The 21,076-nt window shown below is 36.1% G+C and overlaps 1 protein-coding gene across 9 annotated transcripts in view; it reads right to left on the minus strand.

The window, feature by feature from the left end:
* UNC13C (unc-13 homolog C) overlaps window positions 1-21,076 on the minus strand; it is a 182,211-nt gene that overhangs the window by 54,647 nt on the left and 106,488 nt on the right. For all 9 annotated transcript variants that reach the window (XM_069025426.1, XM_069025429.1, XM_069025430.1 and 6 more), the window contains 6 exons: window positions 20,442-20,605; window positions 13,739-13,889; window positions 12,438-12,506; window positions 11,093-11,182; window positions 10,175-10,303; window positions 1,242-1,375 (listed from right to left, as the gene is read on the minus strand). In XM_069025426.1, coding sequence (XP_068881527.1) covers window positions 1,242-1,375; window positions 10,175-10,303; window positions 11,093-11,182; window positions 12,438-12,506; window positions 13,739-13,889; window positions 20,442-20,605 — 737 coding nt within the window. The remainder of the gene's footprint in view (window positions 1-1,241; window positions 1,376-10,174; window positions 10,304-11,092; window positions 11,183-12,437; window positions 12,507-13,738; window positions 13,890-20,441; window positions 20,606-21,076) is intronic.

Here is a 21,076-nt window from a genome sequence, read left to right on the forward strand (position 1 = left end):
CAGGAAAAGTGTTTTCTTTCCCCTATAGGATAAGAACTTATTCCTTAATAAGGTCAGTGCAACAGATGATTGAACAAAGAAATGTTTATTATCCAGGACTGAAATAATGCTTCATTTATTTGAGTAAAGTAAAGGAAGGAGTCAGAAGTCAATGAAATATCTTTTAGCTTCTGGTTATCACCAGGAGGTTTCTTTGTTAATTTTACTGTAGGGCCATAAATAGAATGGTGCCTTTTATCAGCAGACAAGCGTATCTCAATGTGCAGAGCACCTTTTAGTATCTACCCTGTTTTGGCTGAAAAAACCAGACTCTTCTTGCTCCCCTTCAGAGCATTCAATTAAATGCAACTACAGAAACCTCTATTAATTGTTTAGTCATAATACAGATGTAAGTTACAATGTTAACTTTTGCATAAGTCCTCACAGCTAGACTGTGCCCAGATTTTCTGCAATCTCTCTGTAAAATGGCTCCAAAGAGATGAAAACATTTCCCTAGGGCCTCATCACGTCACATTTCAATTAGTGTGAGGTCTCTTTCTCCAGCTGTAATACGTGAAACATGTTTCTTTGCACTCTTTCTATATATTTCATGTTCAAACTCCAGAACCACTTCTTTTTCTGTGTTTATCGATTGTTTCTCTCCTTTCTATTCATGTATCAACCTCAAGTTATTTGACTTGTCTTGGTTATTGATTGCACCTCCCTCATCTGCTACATCTTCAATTCTGAGAACTCAACTTCCATCTCCAGGATACTGCTCTCCACTTTATACATTTTCAAGTCATTCTGGCTAGCCAATTAAAAATTTGGAGAGGGTCTCTTTGTGAAGTTCATTATTTTTTTACAATTACATGCCTAAAAATCATACGTAAAAGAGTCTCAGCATGATTTGATTACCATGTGTGCCAAGCTACTCTCATATCATCAATACCATCACACTGAAAATTTCCTTCACTGAAATTTCCCTGACATTTCCCTTCTATCCATTTAGCTCTTGCATATTTTGCTACTTAAATTTTTGGGATGACTCATATACCACGTCTTTAATGCTCCTAAACCAAAAGATTCTCTTTCCATTAACAGAGTACTAAGTTTTTATCAAACTATGTCAATGTTACATTCTGTATAAAAATCTCTAGCTAGATTCTACTTAAAATACAACTTTTGATTCAGGTGTATTTCTTATCCTTATTTTAATAAATCCATGATTCTTAATTTTTATGGGGAAAGTAATTACTTACTGGTTCAAGATTGGTGTATATGCTGTTTTATCTTCATCTATAATGGTGACCATCAGAGTAATAAGCTGTGCCCAGAAATCCAAATTCTTTGTTGTTGGTCCCTGTTCTTCTTTAGGAACTTCTTGTTTCTTACTCTGTTAAAACAAGATTGAAAATATTTTTATTAGTGAAATGCTATGGGGCTTCCACCTGCAGATTATTACTTGATTGGGAAGAGTGATCTATCTTTAGAATCTTTAGAAATTTTGGACCAAGACTGGCTAACCAACAGAGCAGAATGTACGAAAAACTGTACTTAGCTGTGCACAAATATTAAGAAACATAGTGCAAAGATTGTCAGGTCAGCAAAGAAGATCAGTACAGACTTGGTTTTTAGTGCATGCCCACACTTTAATCAGATGCATTAATAAATTCTTTGCTGTGTTGAGATTCACTGCAGGTAGAATTGCCTGTTGAGGCAGAACTTTTATACCCTACGCAATGAAGACTGTAAAAACCCAAGTGTTTAATATTTTGGTTTGAATTATACACTTAAGGTATTCAGCCTAACAGCTGCTATAATGTATGTTCTAACTGAAGAAGCAGTTGAATTTCCCTTTATTTTATTGAGAATTTTAATATCTTTAATGTCACTAAAATGTGTATTTACAGATAGAATTTGTCTCTACTGTTTTTATTTGTGAACTCTGAGTCTACGATTTACTAGACAAAAGTATTTTGCATTCCTTTTCTTGGCAGAAGGACCAGATTCCTTATCACTGCCCAATAAATAACTTCATTGTAGGGACTCAAATATGAAAAGAAGTCTTTTTAATTCTGTATGAACACACACATATATACAGAAAGAACTTTTGCCCCACAGAGCTATGTCTGCACATGGTAGACCTACACATGCTCCTCTACACAGCTGTCTGAGATAGAAAAGGGTCTCAACTAGTAAGTCAGAAAATAAACACGCCTGTGATCCTGCAAGTTTAAACATATATTCCCTGTACGTCTCATTCCTAGTGCATGTATGATCACTTCAATGGGCCTGGTATCTTTTTGAATATGCCTAACACTATGTTAGTATCACAGTGAATTAATGAAATATTATTTTAACCTCAATTAACTTCTACCTATGAATAGCATTTAGAATGCCAGAAAGGGAATTTCAACAACACCTAATTGGAACTCTTTTTGTAGCCACTGTGGAATATTTTAGAAAAGTATCATTAAGCACACTGCTACATACTCAGTTGAACTACAAAGCGTACACCCCCAGTGTCTAAAGCAACAGAAGTAAAGCTCAGAAGCAGGTCAAAGGATGGTGGGTCTGGTGTCACCAACAATTAACAACTGTACATGTAAATGAGGGAGCTTTTCAAAACGGAAACGAAAATGAACATAAGAGCATTAATTTCACTCACAAGGGCTTTCCCTGGTATACATTATATATTTACGAAAAAGGCCTTGTTTCTATATCAAAGATGTATGTCTAATAGACCTTTTTTTCTCAGAAATTTGTTAAATCAAACCAACCGAAAGGCAGCTGTAGAAGACAAAGCCACCTCATATTTAGCTGAGCATCTTATTCAAGAACTGTATTTCACAGCAAGTGACATGTAGCTGAGACAGCTTTTCATGACTTGGAATGTGAATCAAAGAATGCAAAATTCTGTTCTTTAGCACAGATAGCAAAAAGTAACTAATTTACAAGGTAGTAGTTGCACAAGAAGGTCCTTTCTACAAAACTTCTCTGGAACAGAAATCTCTTGAAAATAAATATGACCTTTTCAAAAGTCCCAGAGAAGGTACTTTTAAAATAGTCTCACGTTACAGATGTAGTCTTATGCCCTGAAAAGAAAGTGCATACTCTGTCCATGCCCAGTTGTTATTTCCATTCTTTATCCTAAAATCTAACTAGTGAGTTAGAAATGCTTAGAATCATTCAAGCTCTTTTTATCTTATTATCGTCAGTATTTTTTTTTCCTTTATGTACAATAGATGCCTTGGTAGAATCATTATAGAATTATGGAATACTCTGAGTTGGAAGGGACTCACAAGGATTAGAGTCCAGCTCTTGGATTCCTGCACAGAGCAATGCCCAAAACCACACTTGTGTTTGACAGTATTGTCCAAATGCTTCCCCAATTCTGGAAGGCTTGGTACCGTGCTATTATAATGAGGTAAAATAGTGGTGGAAATTTGATTGCACCCTGAATTTTTCTCTAGATTATTTTTTTCACTCTCATTATATCCATTTGAAAGAAACTGCCAGTGTAAAAGCATGAACTAAATAGCTGATATATCTAATTAGTGTCACACTGGCACAAATACAGTGAGAAGATACAGGAGACCCTAAATACTGCTTATTATTGTAGAGGATGATAACAATCATGAGAATTTTTTAAAAATACAGCTGAAAAGGTCAAGAGGAACATAAATTCTTGATAGGAACATAAATTCTTGATATAACAAGATGACAAAATGATCAGTGGTTCTTAATTTTAAAATAAATGAGTTTCTGAAGTTTCCCGTCTTCTGTTTTTGTTTGATACAGCACTGAACAAGCTCAGATCACAGACAGCTCCAGTAACCAAGAGACCTTTCCAAATACTGATATGAATGATAGTTTGCCAATTACCAGAATCTCTTACTTTTGCACGAGCCTTTTCACGCAGAAAAGGCTACATAAAGCATCTTGACCTCCTGTAACATCACTTTGGATGGTAACGCTGCCCACATGCACAGAACCATGAAATGCCAGAAGATGTCCTGTACTTAAAAGCTCAATAAATGTCTTGCCAAAGGCACAACAGTGATATTCCTGAGGGGCTTCTGCTGGGAGATCAAACCAGCAATAACAGTGGATGATGTCTCTCCAACAAGACCTGACAATACAGATTTTTATACTCTCATATTAATTGACTTGGATGCTTCTTGTCTTTAGGATCACCCTAGAGCTGTAGCAAGCACCTTGTAAGAAAAGTGTCTTTAAAGAGAAGTCATATTATTCACTTAAGATTCACAAATACAGTAAGTACTAGAGATTCTCTGTGGGTTTTTAATGCAACATCCAAATGAGGTGATGTATAACTCTTTGTCTTTTGCAACAGAAGACATCAAAATCAGAAAGAGGAAGTAAGAGCAATTTTTCATAAGATATGAATTGAAATAAATTCTTTATTGGCACTGAATCATGTTTTTCTCAATTCCCTTTTACTATCAATTTCCTAGTCACCTGAATACATATGCAAACAATGGATCATGCAGCACAGAGCCTCCAAAATCATTACTGGTATTTTGATATTCTCTTAAAGAAAAAACAAAACATAGAGCAAGTTTTCTGAGTTTAATGGAAAGAAAAAAAGGCTAAACTACTGACAAGCAAACATTTTGTACTCTAGAAAAGTGGCTGAGAGTGGAGAAAGCAATCTCAGGCACAGTGTGAAGCAAGATTAAAATTTACATCTATATTACTCTGAGACAAATCTGTAAAGCCTGGTCTGAAGAAGAGAGGGCTTTCAACTTCTCTCATCACTGATTTTACCAGATTGTAGGATGAAGGCCTGGTTTTATTTTGCTTTGTTTTTATTTTGTTATGTTCTGTGCAATCAATACCCATTAGTATCTGTGTGACTTTGATAAATTGAATCCTGTGATATCAGAAAGTTTTATATTGCTGTCTGCTGCAAGCCCTAACCCAGGTTTCAGAATACAATGTTTTCTATATAAATAATGATAGAGTGGAAACTCAATGCAAACCAACACAGTAGCCTTGATCAGCACAAGGCTACAGAGGGCAATTTTATAGACCAGCTGTAGATAATGAAATATTAATTTTAACAATTCTTCCATATTTTAAACTGCATATTTATTACTTATATTACATATGATATTACTTCATGCAGAATCACCAGGGAATATACAATATGCACTATATATAAAATATAGACATATGTAAACATTTATGTAGTATGCCTGCCTATTTTTAGAATTTTATGTAATTTTTTAAGGTTTTTTTTTTTTTAATATCTAAAAGAATGAAAATCTAGCTTTACAGAATTTACTTTAGAGAGGCTAAAGCCGGAAGCCACCTGCAGACATGCATTGAAAACCTGTGAAGGATTTCCCTGTGCAGCGCTGTTGCACAGTAACTAACTAACTCCCAAACCATTCTCTTATTTGAAACTGAAACCCTATTCACAGAATCATCATAGAATCACAGAATGGTCTGGGTTGGAAGTGATGTCAAAGATCACCTTTTCCATCCTCCTGCTGTGGGCAGGGACACCTTCCACTAGACAAGGTTGCCCAGAGTCCCATTCAAACTGGCCTTGAACACTTCGAGGGATGGGGCATCCACAGCTTCTCCAGGCAACTGTATTTTATGTATTCTCCAGTACCAACTGAAGTGGAACAGAATTCTTTTGGATAAATTCTCATTAAGACTTTCCAGCCTTTTTCTTCAAGGACTGGCATGTGAAAGGAGCTGGTTTAACTGGTCTTTCTGTTCAGGGCAGTATAACATGCATAGCTCCTCTGGAGTGGCCAGCCAAGTGATACTGTGGTTTTGATCTGCCCCACTGACCCAAAAGTGTTCTGCTTCTGCAGGGTGGAGGAAGACCCAGTTGAGCCCCTCACTTACTGCAAGCTCTTTGACTTTCCAACCAGTGTTCTCAGACAAGCAGCTAAGAAGCAATTTTATCTGTAAGATTTGGTCTTCCTCTGACAGACAATTCTCAGAATGGGGTTCGAAATACCACAGCACAAAATGCATTCTTCTGTTGTTCTGAAGTAATTTACCAAATGCTTTTCTATTACTGTGGTTAACATGCTGCCCATCAAACACAATGCTGCAACACAAGGAGAGATCTCCAAGTACCCTCTGCATGCCAGATTTGAAGAAGTCAGAACCTTTTCAGTGCATCTAAAGCAATATGTAAATATAACGAAGTGCCTCACAAGAAGTATTACTTGACACTGAAATATGCATGCTTGAAAAATAGGACTCCCTGTAGTAAACACAGTTTTTGCTACTGTACTTTATTTCCCACTTCATACTTTTGAATGTGTTTGAAGATTACAGATCACATCACGCTTCAATTCTTGCATTATTGCTACTAGAAACTAATAATCTAATTTTTTTTTGTCATTTATTCTAAAGGAAAAAAAAGTACACCTTCAAAACAACTATGAGGCTTGGATTCCAAAATCCCAAATGGAAAAGTGCCCAGGGACTCACAGCTGAGTAAAGCAAAACTGAGCCAGCTCTCAAAGCATAGGCCCATCCATGTGCTCATTTATAGGTCTGATTCCCAGAATCTGGGATGTTTTTAGTACATTATCAACACAACCTAAGGTGCTGTACCCCTATGAGAGATAAATTGCAAGGGCAGAGTACTGTGCTGCTGCAGCTGAACAACACCTGGCTCCTGAATGAGTTCTTTGTTACCTCCTGTCTGCACCATTCTGTGCTGTGACAACATGCAGAGCTGAGCAAAGACTCAAGTAAAGATGTCTAACATCAGGTAGAATACCAGCACTGTTCTGGTGAGCTGAACAAATATAAAGTACTCCAGTGTTTTATTCCAGCATTTTGGTGCTATCAGTCATTAAATTATTTGTACTGATCAAGAGCTCTTCAGATAACATGAAGAGCATGGTCTGCATCTTACTGGTGTCACTCAGTGGAGAAGACTCCAAAAAAGGGACTTCAGTCACTGTAAGTACCAGCGAGGATTTCAAAATTTATTTTCTTAAGAAAACAGAAAGAGTGACATATCTGTAAATTGAGTCAGAAATCTACTAAATTGCTTCCTAAACTACTTCTCCAAGACTTTTTTTTTCAATATAGGGCAGCTAAGCACTTCACTCAGATCACTGTTAATTAAAAGAGAAAATACTGCTCGTGCTTCATAAGGAACTAGATAGTTCTTCATCAGAGGGCTTTGTATCCAATAACGAGGATGGTAATATACATGTCAGTAAGACTGTCAAGCTATCATGTTTTACTATCTGTAGTAGTCATTTGGTTTTTGTCATCAGCTGTTCTTTGTATTCAGGTGTGGAACTGTAGTATGACATTTTTGCATATTGTTAGCATTTGCAATGCTTCACTCCAGGAAATATCCTCAGGGGTGATATTTTGCTGCAGGACATCAGATTTTTAACAGTGATTGTCTGTCTGACACAAAGGTAGAGAGCAATAAAAAGAGGAAATGGAGACTGCTGAGCATATTTTGTGATTTACTTGTTGTGTTTATAGTGGCAAATTTCCAAAACCTCCAGCTCGAGCACACTCAATTTTAACAGTTATCGCTCTATTTTCACTCCAAACTTAAACAATCCCACACATTCAGACATGAAGCATATTTTCTAGAAATACTGTAGCAGGCATGTTTGAGAATTTAGGTTGCAGCCCAAAGCAACTGCAGAAAGTGGTTACCCTGAGTTACACACAGACACACACCCTGAGCGAGCAGGGGCCTCACAGGACAACCGCTGCCAGCCCTCCCCCTGAGCGAGAGCAGGTGGTGACCTACATAAGAAGCATTTCTTGTTGCTTTGGGGTTCATCGATTTCAGTTCTCAGTACTCACAGCTCAAAGCTCAGCTGTGCAGCTAAAACATGAACCTCCTGTGCTGCAGTACCACGCTAGGATGAGCTCCCTTCTTCTCTCTGAGGGGAGACCTCACCCGATGGGGAGGTGAGCAGAGATAAGGAAATGGGTACTGAAGAAGGATTTAAGGGTGGAATCTGGTGTAATCTAAGGGGCTTGGACACAAAGCTCATGAAATGTAAATTACAATACTGGTTATTGCTTCATTATAATAACAGTGCTACCACAAGCCAGTCACCTGGATTCACTGGAAAGCCTCCAGATCTATAGGTTCAAACAAGCTGCATACTTCTGTGTTTCTAAAACCAAATGCAAGTGTGGACATATTGATAGGAAACTATAATAGGATAATGCTGAACACAATCTCCTTGTACAACTCAAGAGCTGATGCAGAATTTAGGCAGTGTTCTGAATTAATTTTACTCATCTCTCTATTAAAGCTAGACTAGTTTTATTTCCCAGAATTGTCTCTCACCTTCTGTGAAAAAGTTTTACTGTCTGGCATTAAGACTATATGTGATTGTTGCTTGATTGTTTTGATTGTTGATGTGATCTGCTGTTAGAAATAAATTATTTTGAATACAATCTATTTATTTTAAACTTTGCTTTTTACACACCTTCACTGAAGTTTCTTGGACTGTGTGGTGATTTTAACTATACAGACAATTGTCTGCTGAAAGTTTCCACGTAAAACTGCCCCTGCTGGAGATCTTGTGGAAGAGAACTCAAGAGGTGCAGAAATACAGTGAAATGCAGTTAACTCAGTTTTCCAACTGAGTGAATACTTGTGGATTTTTTTTAATTTCAGGACTTCTTATTTCTTCACCATTAAGTAGAGTTGTGTGAGAGAAAACTATAATAACAACATTGCCTGTTCTGCCTCAAATTTAATTTGGAGAGAACCATTACTTAAACAAGTTTCACATCCTCTACCAAGCAGAAAGGCTGTAATATCCCTGCACTTTAAAACCATTTTTAAAAATAGATAGGCTAAATGACTGTATGGATTCACATTAAAAAGTTGTGAATTTTTTTAATACAGATAAGCTTTTGCAGTTGTCACAATGCTTTGAAGTAAGACTTCATCACTTTTAGCTGTTTACTGAAGACTAGAATCTGCTGATAAACTGCAGACTTATGTAATACCCAGTATAGCAGCACTTCATATTATATTTAACAGACAAGATCAAATTACTGCAGAATAAACGTTAGCAAGAAAACAGAACAGTTTATGACGTAAATAGGTGTGAGGCCTGAAGCTGCTCCTTCCACTAATTTATTCTCCTACTCTGCTTGCAATATAATCCATTGCAGGATAAACATACATCAGCACTAAGTGTAGCGTGCTTATTGGTGCTCGTGAGAAATTCTTACATTCAAAGGTCAGTTTTCTCACATAACAGGAATCCAACATGAGAAAATAAATTCTTGTTTCAGAAATGTTGAATACATAGCAAATATCACCTTTCCTGAAATACAGGAATTCCTATTGTGGATTTAAGTGAAATATGCTTTCAGATGAAATTTGATGTTTTTATTAATTATATTCTACACAAAAAGTGTGCATTTGCCCAAAGAACTTAATTAATCCTATTCGAGGCTGGAATAGTCACAGAACTACTGTGTTTTCAGTGTACCATCCAGAATGCAAATACAAGGTACAAGAAGTAATATGATAAAGCAGTGATGCTCCTTTAAGACAGTACTTAATTTTAACATTACTTATAGAATGACCATATTATAGAAAAAAACAAACAGCATTCTCAAGGATTTTGCCTGACATTTGGAACACAACAAATGCTATAGTTGTTTTGCATTGACAGTTCAACCTGACAGATCAGTATTAAGAAATATTTTAGAATTATCCTCTGCTTTCTTAAAGCAGTTACTAAAGCTTGGATCCAAGTATGCATCACAGGTGCTAAAACAGAAGGCTGGAAAGACTATATCATTTTCAGTAAGTTTTTTTTTTTTTTTTTCGGAAAGCTACAGAAGTTAAATGGTAGATTTTAAATAACTATTTTCCTGTTACAGATCTTACATGAACAGTAACCAATCAAATGTTATCCTTCCCAAATCCACTGGACAATTTTACAGTAATGTCTAATGTGATGACTACATTAGGAGTTAATGTGTCCATTTTGCAACTCATCTTGTTAAACATTTTAGAGTTTATAGCTGTCTCTAGGTGTATTTATGGTATACTGCTCCTTTGTGCATAAATAAAATGAAAATCTGAGTGCTGTGATATGAACAAGCACTGGGAGGCTTTTTATTTACTTAAGGCTAACTATGAATGAGCAATAGCACAAGTTCATATTGACCTTACCTGATCCACTAATTGGGAGTAGAGATCATAGCAGTTATCAAAAATGTACTTGTAAGTTGAGTCCAGGCAGGCTCTTACACAGTCCTTCACCACAGTACTGGCTCGAGGGGGGCTCTGCAACTCCAGGACCTAATAAAATATTTCATAAATGGTAGAATGTCAGAATTAGATTGAAGAGAAAAAATCCAAGTGTTGAATGTAGTTCTGTTATACAGGATGAAAAGTGTTGAAATAAAGCAATGATAAGAATAATTAGAATTATGTTGAATTAAGGTGGACTTAGGTCAAAGATACCTTAAAATACGTGCTTAAGCAAGTAGATTTTATCACTAAGTTTTATTTGAATTAAAATATTCATATGATGCAAGAGGCATGTGTGCCCAAGAGTTTGCATCTTTACATCTTAGGGCTTACATCTTAGAAGTTTTTTGATTATTTAGGAAATAATTAAACCATGTAATTATGTGCTTTCCTTTGAACAGGAATATCAGCCAAATAGCAGTTATGTATTTAAAGCAAAGGGTTCGTCTTTTTACCCCATTTCAGGATACAGTAATTCAATGGATTATTTTAATTCTCTTTATGTAGTGCCTAATGCAATGGAATCACATGCTATTATGACAAAGGTTATCTTGTTTCTCTTTTTTCATTCAGTAATATTAATGTGTACTGTTCCATTCCAAAAATATTTCCATGCTTGACCACTTAGATTTCAACCTTTGGAATGACTAAGGCAAGTAGTTATCAGACCTATTTTGCTGGTTGACTTGCGATTTTATTATATCAGTAGGAAACGATTGTTCTACATGACTCCTAAGGAGTTCAGCTAAGTTTGCTTTCTGCAACTTGACCTTAATTAAAAATTAGTAAATGTTTGGTTTCCTTCAAGAAATTTATTTGTGCAGTAAAGGACAATACCTTCATCCGAAAAAAAGTAATGCTGGTAAGCAGGTCAACAGTTGATTTCAGATCTTGGAGTCTTTCAGAATTGCTGGCAGGAAAATTATCCTGGTGAATCAGGGAAAGAGGAATCATGTAAAATTTGAGTTACAAGTAAAATCCTTGAACAACTAGTCAAAAACCCTCTAAGAAAACATAAGGTGCTGCTAGGAAGGATTAGAGATGTTCATGTTACCCGAATTCTGCCTGTGAGGTAGTTAATGATGAATATCCCTTGGAAATGAGTAGGAACACCTTTGATAATGCTCCTACACTTGTAACATGAAAAATATAAAATATTGTGATATTTCCAAAACCTGAATGGAGTAAAAAATATTACAAAAATTCTGGAAACTGTTGCTAAAGAAAACCATTTATGGGTTTTCCATGGCACATACAAAACTTGTAGGCATAAATGCAGCAGTAAGCTTAATGTAGAAATAATAAATTTTTCTACGATCTTTGGGTTAACAGACTGATGTGAAGTAGTGTTATTGAAATAACTTCCTACTAATGAAACATCAGCCCCTCATGCTACAATGCTATGTAGATAACATTCTCCAAAATTAAAAGATCTTATGATGAACATATCTGCTGCACAAAGGATATGGTCTTAAAAACTACACGTGTGCAACTTCTGCTCCCTCTAATGCCTTGGAGTTCTTTTAAATATTCCCTTTCTCCTCCAGTTTTGGAGAGCAGGCCAGATGAAGAGAGAAATCCTTGTTTGGAGGCTGCCATTCCTAGAAGCTGAAAGGAGAGCCACAGGTGATGAAGCCCTAACTTAGGTATTGTCCAAAAGTTTCATGATCCAGTGGACTAGAGAAGGAGAGGGAGTTCAGAACCATATGGTAACTGGCAGGTATCCAGTGCACGCTTTCCCGAAAGGCTAGATTTGGAGCATACCTCAGTGGAAGGAGATTCCATGAGGCAGAAGTGAAACTGGAATTCCTACCACACAGAAAAATGAGGAGACAAGACTCTCAATGTTACTAGGATCTTAGCATGCAAGTTGTAGCAAAGATGCCAGTCTCTCAGAAAAAATGTATTTGCACTTTTCACTACCTGAGTCAGCAAAGGTAATTCCCAGATAAATTAACTTGATCAACTTAAGACTACTTAAAGACCAATTTAATCAATCTTGTTGAATACTACTCTTTCTTGAATATGTGCTTATTCCTTGACCCTTTGGAAAGAAAGTACTAAGTTTTTTCTCTTTGTCAGACGGGAAAAATATTGGTGTTACACAGCTTAAATTCTGTAAATTTTTGTTCCAAAGGATTTGGGGCTCACGTTGACTCTAGAAAGAATATGTTGTACATACCCTGTATTTAGATAAATCAATCCGCAGAGAATTGTGCAATTGATCCAACAGCTTTATGAACTTTTCTCTCTGTAAAAAGAAAACAAGAATATGTTGCACTAGAATTTGCAGGTCCTGTAATTGCTGAGGTTTTAGAGTGCTTCTTTCCACTCTTACTTGAAGATCAAATTGTTTTTCCATTATTTCATATACAAGTGATGGTTTGAAATACCTGTGTTTTAAGGACAGGCAATGCATCTTCTTTCACTTTATTTTTCCTTTCTATCCTATATTGTGATTTACCTGGTACGCATTAAACACTGTGCAGCTGTGCAATACATTAGTGAAGCCACAAAGATTTTGCAATACAACATTTTCCTGTCTTATATTTGCCTTGCAGTTGATTAAACTCTTGAAGAAAGCACCTCCCCCTCCCTTTAAGAAGTAAGAAATGATGCTTATTTGCAACAGAATTTGGTGCAAAAGTATGATTGAAAATGATACTTCTGAAACAGTGGCTTTTGTAGGAATAAGTTAAGTAATAGTAATACTATGCAATTATATTTTTTCCTTTCAAATGTGAAGATTAACTTGTTATCTTGATAGATGAAGCAGTGAAAGCATTTTGCTGTGAGATTTCCAGCTGAGTTTTGCCATTCTCAAGTAATACTAGTGAGAGTTTCTAATTACCGTGTCAGAAAATATTCCATAGTCTACTGCACAAAACTGCAAAATCTTCTCTGCCCATATGAAAGCAGAAGACTTCTGGAAGAAGCAGGAGATGATAGCAAGATGGCTCTCAGGATGCACTGATTGTATCTGCACCATCCTTCAAATGTGATGATCAGTAATTTGAAAATAGAGTCTTTGTGCACTGTCTCTCATCAGCGGAGTTCTAACCTACACCAAACGCCACTAATTTGGCACAAAGGGATCAATCAAAAGAGAACTTTTTTGTCATGTTATAAATCTGTACTGAAATATTCAGTCGGCCAAATCATTCCCAGCTTAGCCTGAGGACTTGAATTTGTGATGTTCTTTTAGATGAATGATGTGCAGCTATTCACTAAAAAATGCCTTTTGACCCATGAGAGAAGAATAATCTAATACTTCGCCTATAAGTCAATTGTTTGAAAAAAGAGCTCCAAATCTCTATTAGTGATGCCTACTACTCTTTTTCCATCCATCTGTTGAACTATGAATTGGATTGGAATTGTGTCAAAGGCAATTAATGAAATTTTTTTGAATGTAGAAGTTAATGTGGAATATACTAGAAAAAAAAATTAGGACTAGAACTCTAATAAAAAAGGAAATCTGCTTACCCCAAAGTTAGTAGCAGCAAAGCGATCTGAAGCAGATACATTAGTTGCTGCTGTTGTATGAGCATAGAAAGCATTTATATTGGCCAATAATGTACTCATAACTGCTGGAACACCAGGGCACATGTATTTAGAAGAGAGACAGGAAAAGTGCCTGCAATTCAAACAAAGCAACAGTTATCAAAGATGGCAAGGAATCTGCTTCTTCTCCCATTAAAATTTCTTTTTAACTCCAATGATATAACTTTCAAGCTACCTCATGGAAAATTCAGACATTTGATATAACTGCCACTTGTTGCACAATGGTATTTTCAAACTGGCCACATCATATTCAGTTCCTACACTGCTAATCCTAAACACAAAACCATGACTTAACTATTTTAATTGCTATTAAGCAAAACATTCATTATATTAAAGAAACACTAAAAATAAACATCATCATAGAAAGTCCCAGGCATCTATAGTGGAAAAAGATTTAATTGTTGCCAACAAAATTACTCAAACCAGCATTGTGGCTTTTATTTTAGGCTACTTATTAATCAAAGGTGAGGCCATCAAGCAGCTTCTGGGTTCACCTTGATTTGAATTAGGCCATAACTGAAACTGCTCCACTTCAACCCAAGCTAGTAAAATTTGGGTAATCAGTCTGTTAAATCCAAAGCAGCCAAAACCAGAGGTGCAATGTAGCAGTACTGTTTACTTGTTTAACGAAACAGGAGGTGCCTGCTGGCAGCATACAAAGAGCTTATAACACAACAAAATGTGAGAGATACAAATGAATGAAAGACCTGACACATGAGGAGAGTGAAAATCATCATTGCAAACATAAATTCCTAATTTCAAGATTCATAGTTAGGCAGGACTAAGAAGGAAATAAAGGGATAAAAACTAAATGTACACAAATAAGAAAGAGAATGAGGGGGATTAGGAAAATATGGTGTTGAAAATGGGTGTAAAGTCAAACAGAAGAGGATTAAGAAACTCCAATCAGTCTCCGTATGACTGAATGTCCTGATTTGGCCACATGCTCCTCTTAGCTGGAGTCTCTGGATCCTCTCTCCTGTTCCCCCTCAGGAGCATAAGGCAGAGCAGTGTGCTGGGCCTGAACCACCTGGGCACTAATGCCCTTCCAAGAAAAAAATTAACACAAGGTACAATTGAACTCTCCTGCTGAACTTAAGCCAAGTACTTAAATGTTGTCACTGCCCAAATCATCTTTCAAGACATCATTCAAGATTATTTTCCTGTAAGGGCAATCATTAAGTGCTATTATCTGCATTTTACATAACTGAGAGAAACTGCTAAAAACTACACAGCAAACCAATCACATGGGCCAGGACTAGAATCCAGCATTCCCAGCTATGTGCTCATGGAATAGTGTTACCAAACCTTTAATTCACCACCAGCATTTTCAAGAAGTACTTTTGAATACTGCAATGTGAATTCAACAGAAGAACGACACAGTTCTCTAACCCTTAGAAAATGTTTCATTTTCACATATTTTCTGTCAAGTAGAAGAATAATACTTTCCTTTGTAATAAAATACAATAGTGATGTCAGGTGGTTCTCACCAATAAAGGAAACCTTTAAAAAGCTAATAGAAATATCTCCTTACCTAAGAATAAGTTTGAGAAATATACGTAGGGATGATCAGAACCAGTTTTCAAAAACTGACAACAAAATAATTAATACTTTTACTGATGACCTTTGATTTCCAAAGATCTTTTAGTGGACCTAAAGGTCCTTAGTGCATGAATAACATCAATCCGGAGATAAAAAGCCACTAATAATCCCACTGGCCTTAGAGTCATACCTGAAACATACACTGCTGAGGGAGGAGGCAGGTAAAAGGAGGGGTGAGCAGCAGAGAAATCATTGAGATTGTCTCAGCTGCCTTCAGAGAACATGACAGAGAACAGAAAAATTGCCTGGGTCAACATTTAAGGTGTCTCCTGTAGATTCTTCTGACCATTTCACAATGAGCTACCCATGATCTCTACCGAGTTCTTATCTTGAAAACAGACCCAAATTGTACCAATTTTTCACAAGGAAAATTTAAACCTATTGGTATAATTTCTGCCCTTATTGTATCACTGCACTGTTTCACTTGTATTGTGGTTAGTGAAAATTACGATCAAGCATCTGTGACAGATTTTTGTTTCTTTCCATTGTTTAATTAAAATCTCTAATGTTCACAGAACCAATTAGGTACACAATATGGGTCATGATTCTGAGAGTCCTGATAACTCAGGTCATCAGCGACCTGCAAGCTCCTCGGCTTCCTTCTGCTTGCTAAAATGAATAAATCAAAGTAAATCCATCTTTGTTTTTGCAGGTCTTTGAAAACAGGAGCCAATAGCATGAGTTATTAACAATTTCTAGTGGGCACATGATGGCACAGCACCCATTGCTATGTCTCACGTTTTAGAGCAATGTTGCACTGCTTAAGCTACAGCAGTGTCTGAAATCAGGCCTGCTTGCTCCAACTGCCTTACTATGCAATTTCCTGACCAACAGGCAGTGCCTGGGATTCTTCCAATATTTCTGCTAGCATGAATTAGTGAAGAAAGAAGTCTAATTGATGTGCTGTACTCATCAGTAAGCAAATGCTATCAATAAAAAATTAGTTTAATGGGCAATTTGTGTGCTTTTTGCAGTGCTGCCACATTAATTGAAAACTAGCAGGAGAACAAGATGACATTCAGCCCATTAACCTGCTGGAATGAGAGCTATGTTGCTGATTGAGAATCATTAGCTTCTACCTGTGGTGACTCTTGCCAGTAAGAAGCAAAGATCTTAATAGAGCTTTTATTGCACTTGACTCTACAACATGGTAAATTCAGGTTGATGATATTATGTGTAACTTCAGTGTCTCGTCAAACACTTTTAATACATGCTCAGATTTTTGCCTTCTAAAGAGAAAAAAAAATGTTGAAAGATGAATGAGAGAAAAAAAGTTACTGTTTCTTGATGGCAGAGTGGTGGCTTAATATATGTAGGTAAATAAAGTTCCAGTATGATTCCTTCTAGATGTTGAATTTACAACATAAATTGCCATCAGTCACAACAGTCATCAAAATAAAGGCCAGCTGGATCACTGTGCTGTTTTTCTACATTTTCTTCCTGTTTTCTATGATACCTATTTTATTCCCTATTGTCTCACATATCTATGCTTGTACTTCTGGGAGTCACACGTACCATTCATGTGGCTAACAGTGTCTATCTGGCTGCTACCCATCATAAAAAAAAAAAAAAAAAAATTCTTATCTGAACCATGTAAGAACAGCTGTAATTGTCTTGCTTTTCTTTTCCTAATATGGACTCCATGAGGGGTGGAAGAATAAAATAATCATAAGAAAGAAGAGTGGATTATATAACCTATTCAGTCAAGACTTCAAAGAGCTGCAATTACTGCAACAGAAGCAGTCTTTTTGTTGTATTTTGGTTTGGGTTGATAGTTGTTTTTCTATTCACATGAATTCCACATCTGGTAACTTAAAGCAGAATTCCTTGCTCAGGAACTGTGCAATTGTAATCTGTATCTTGAGAGTAAGACAGCCTAAAAGTCAGCATCTTTAGGGAAAAATGTCTACATTTATCTCATAAAAACTTGCATGCTTCTATCTCCAGCAAGAGGTGCAATCACACCTGAATTCATTCTCTTTCTAAGTTTAGTGAGAAAGGTCTCGTCTCGCTGGGGACAATGACTAGAGCAGACAGGGAAGCACCTGTGTGATATCTTCTGGGCTGATACCCAAATTCCAGTATGAGTATATTCACCGTATTTAGAAAATCAAGACTGTATTTTTGAAATATTATTTCTGTGCTCTAAAGGAATAGATTTAAATAAATATTGAGAGCTAGAAAGAAATCTTCAGGGTTTTTTAAGGGGATCATAGGTGACAAAGCCACCATCATAAACCAGAAATGATAGACAAGTAGGATTGTTTATTGCTGTATTGAAAGAGGAGGCCAAAACATTTCAACAGTGGTACTTTAGGGAACTTAATCAGGTTTATGTTGTGTAGAAATGCAGAAAGGCATATGTTCCTACTCCAGCATATACCATCTATCCATACTTAAAAAGGGTCAAAACTGCTTATCACTAAGTGGGCATTAGAACTTTATATAATAGCTAACCTTAAAACAAATACGAACACTAAAAATTACATTCGGGCAAAATGAGCACCTCATTAGCAGAACCTTGAAACTCACGTAGCCTGATGAAGTGCAGCTGCACTCTGGGGTCTGGATCATGGAGTATTAAAGCATAGTCAGTTTTGCATTTACAAACACAAACATTTTAATTTGCAATATTATAATGAGACATGCAGTAGAAGTACTGTGCAACTAGATTCTCAAGCAAAAACTGCTTACACAATATTCCTCTGGGCAAAGTGATTACATTCAAATTCTCTCTCTGTCGTACAGTAGAAAATTGCTTTAGTATGAGACCTTTGTTACTAAATGCAATCTGATAATTCTATTTCCCAAATCAAGAAGCTGTACATTTTCTTCCAGGCACTAAAATTGTTCCAGAAGAAAAAGGTAATTTCATAAAAAGAAATAAAACCAACAGATAACAGTCCAAAAGAAAATCCCTCATGACAAATAGACTTAAGAGTCTTCACTGCTCTTCTCCCCAAAGTCTGAATGCTCTGAGACGTGTCTGCAGATGAATCAGCACAACAGTGTACAGGAATATATATTCTTCTCCAAGTATTGCTTGAGATTGCATTCATCACTGATTTTATTCCTAACTTAAACAGGCTGGGGCCTTCCCTTCAAACAGGCAGTGCTCATTATTGACATCTAACATTTTAAAATACAAAAGGATGTGGGTATGGGGACAATGAAATCTTAGCTTTTATTTCTTGTGACTACCAATATTGAATTCACTTTCTTATTTCATCTGCCTTAAGATACTTGATTTGCAGTCATCAACATCAAGGAAATTTGGGGGAAAAGGTATAGAAGAAAGCAAGAACAAAAAGAGGACAAGGCAAAATAGGTCATTTAAACTTAAAGTGGCTTGGTCAGAATTTTTGAGTAAGGACTCCTGAAAAAAGTGTTGGAGTACTTGCCCAGCTCCATGTTACTTCCTTTTCATGAATATCTGTACATTATGCTATTTACTGAGATAAAAATAAAGCATCTTCTTTATAAAAAAATATAACCTATCAATTTCTGCCACTTTTAAGTAAAAAATATTTTATATACTCACATCAGTTATATTGCTGTTTTTGCAATGCTGACTTTGACAACATCTGAATTTCTAAAACCAGTTTCAAACTTTTTCTTGAAAACTTTGTAGTACTTGAATACATCAAGAGATGAAGAAAAACAAACTTCAAAATAATTTTACAGGTAAGGTTGTCTGTCAAAAATACAGCTATGCTGTATGGGGTCTACAGTTAAGAGAAACCTAGCGTTAAATAAGCCCTTTATTTCTTAAGCAAATCACTAATAACAGCCCTCCTTTGGCATTAATAGCTCTTAAGAATTCATTTCTGGTCAAAATTCTGAATTCATTTTGATACACACAGCACGAACAACTCTATAACTAACTTTTTGATAAATATGCAATAGCATTTTAAATCAACTTATAAAACTACAATACCAGGTTAAGTCAATAAATGACATAATCACACAGGGCTAAAAGAGAAACTAAACATGAAAACACAAATATTCTTGAAAGCCAACACATTAATTCCTCCATACGTAGTTTAGGTATACAACAGAGGAACTCTCAAGTTACACTAATTATTCTGTAGAACACCATGTAAATTCCTTGAAGGATCATTAAAAATGTGTATATTACAAAATAAATCCTCTACCCTTCTATTAGATGAACAATACAATAATTCACAGACAGCTATATAAAGTGAAAGACAAGCTCATTGCAATAGCAGGTGGTGTCATTATATCCAGCAATATAAAGAAAACTTCCCATTTTTATGTACCTTCATACTTACAATAAGACTTTTCTTTTTAGGAGGTAAAGAGATGCAAAAAAATGAGAGATGTTCTGATTAAAAATTCCATAATATTGGGTTTCTATAAGACAAAAGTCTGCATTTTTTTATTTAGAGGACTCATTTGGAGTCCCCTGCTTTTCTACAGCTCCAGCAGAATATAGCCCTTTTCACCAGAAAACTTTTTGCTGGATAGATTGAGAATACATGACAGATCTCATGTCTCCAGGCCCCTGAGCTATATGGTGCTGTGCTCTAAGGTGTTCAGACAGCTACTTCAGAATGGACAGTGTAGTAATAGGTCTAAATACTGTTAAAAATGACTTCTACAAATTATTTACATATACTATAGAAGCTCACTATAGCCACTGCTGTTCCATAATTTCCGTAGTCCTAGAAAAGAGTACAGAGCTTGTGAAACCCTGTTCTACCATCCCAGTCACATCTGGAACACTGGAAGTCTTTCTGAACCTTGCTACATATCAGTATCATAAGGATTAAGGAATGCAGTAGCAGTAATAACAGTAACAGCTTATAAAATGCTTGTATCTTAATTTGGCTGCAGATGAGAAGCACTTCAAGTAGAATCAGATGGACAAAAATGATAACAAGAATTTTAAGTCAGGAATGGAAGAGAAATGGCAAATGAAATAATGAAGGCTTGAAATTTGTCACTTCCCTCAAACATGGTGTTGACAGCAAAGCAGAAAGCCAGCAAGGATAACACTTACGTCATAGCTTGATAAATATATTCAATTCCATAGCGCATTGCAAATTCATCCACAATTTCCTGTGCAGCATCATCGAAGTACACCTTCCAGGCCTCGTCGCCTTTCACTTCGGGGATTTTCACCACACCATTGGATTTCACTTCCGTCAAGTAATGGAAGAGATTCTAAAGGTAAGAAATGTTTCAAATAGGAAATTTTGGCTTTTAAGTAGCATTCTGAAAATATATCCTACATATAGTTATCAATATATTAATTGTTAGTCCATTTTTTAATTGTTTATTTTTCTGAAGACTGGCTCAAACTAGTCAGCAGACTTGTGATTCAGCACACTATCTCCTTGATATAAAGTCCTGTCAGTTAACTGGCACAGAAAGACTGCAACAGAAAATAGTGCAGAGACTTTCTTTTATATGCCCTTGTTAATGAATGAAATTGTGATGTTGTAATACTTATTACAGAGTGTTTCAATTTTAATTGGATCTGCGACCAATAAATTTCAAATTCATTATTTAAGTCCTTAAGTTCCAGGGAGCTAACAGAAATCCTGCAGGTGCCTCTCAAGTTGTGCAAAGTGTGCAATAAAGTTTAGGTTTAGTAATCTTGGGAGCAAAGCTAGGGTTTGACATTCATGGCAT

This window comes from Aphelocoma coerulescens, chromosome 10 (assembly GCF_041296385.1).
Source record: "Aphelocoma coerulescens isolate FSJ_1873_10779 chromosome 10, UR_Acoe_1.0, whole genome shotgun sequence".
NCBI lineage: Eukaryota > Metazoa > Chordata > Aves > Passeriformes > Corvidae > Aphelocoma > Aphelocoma coerulescens.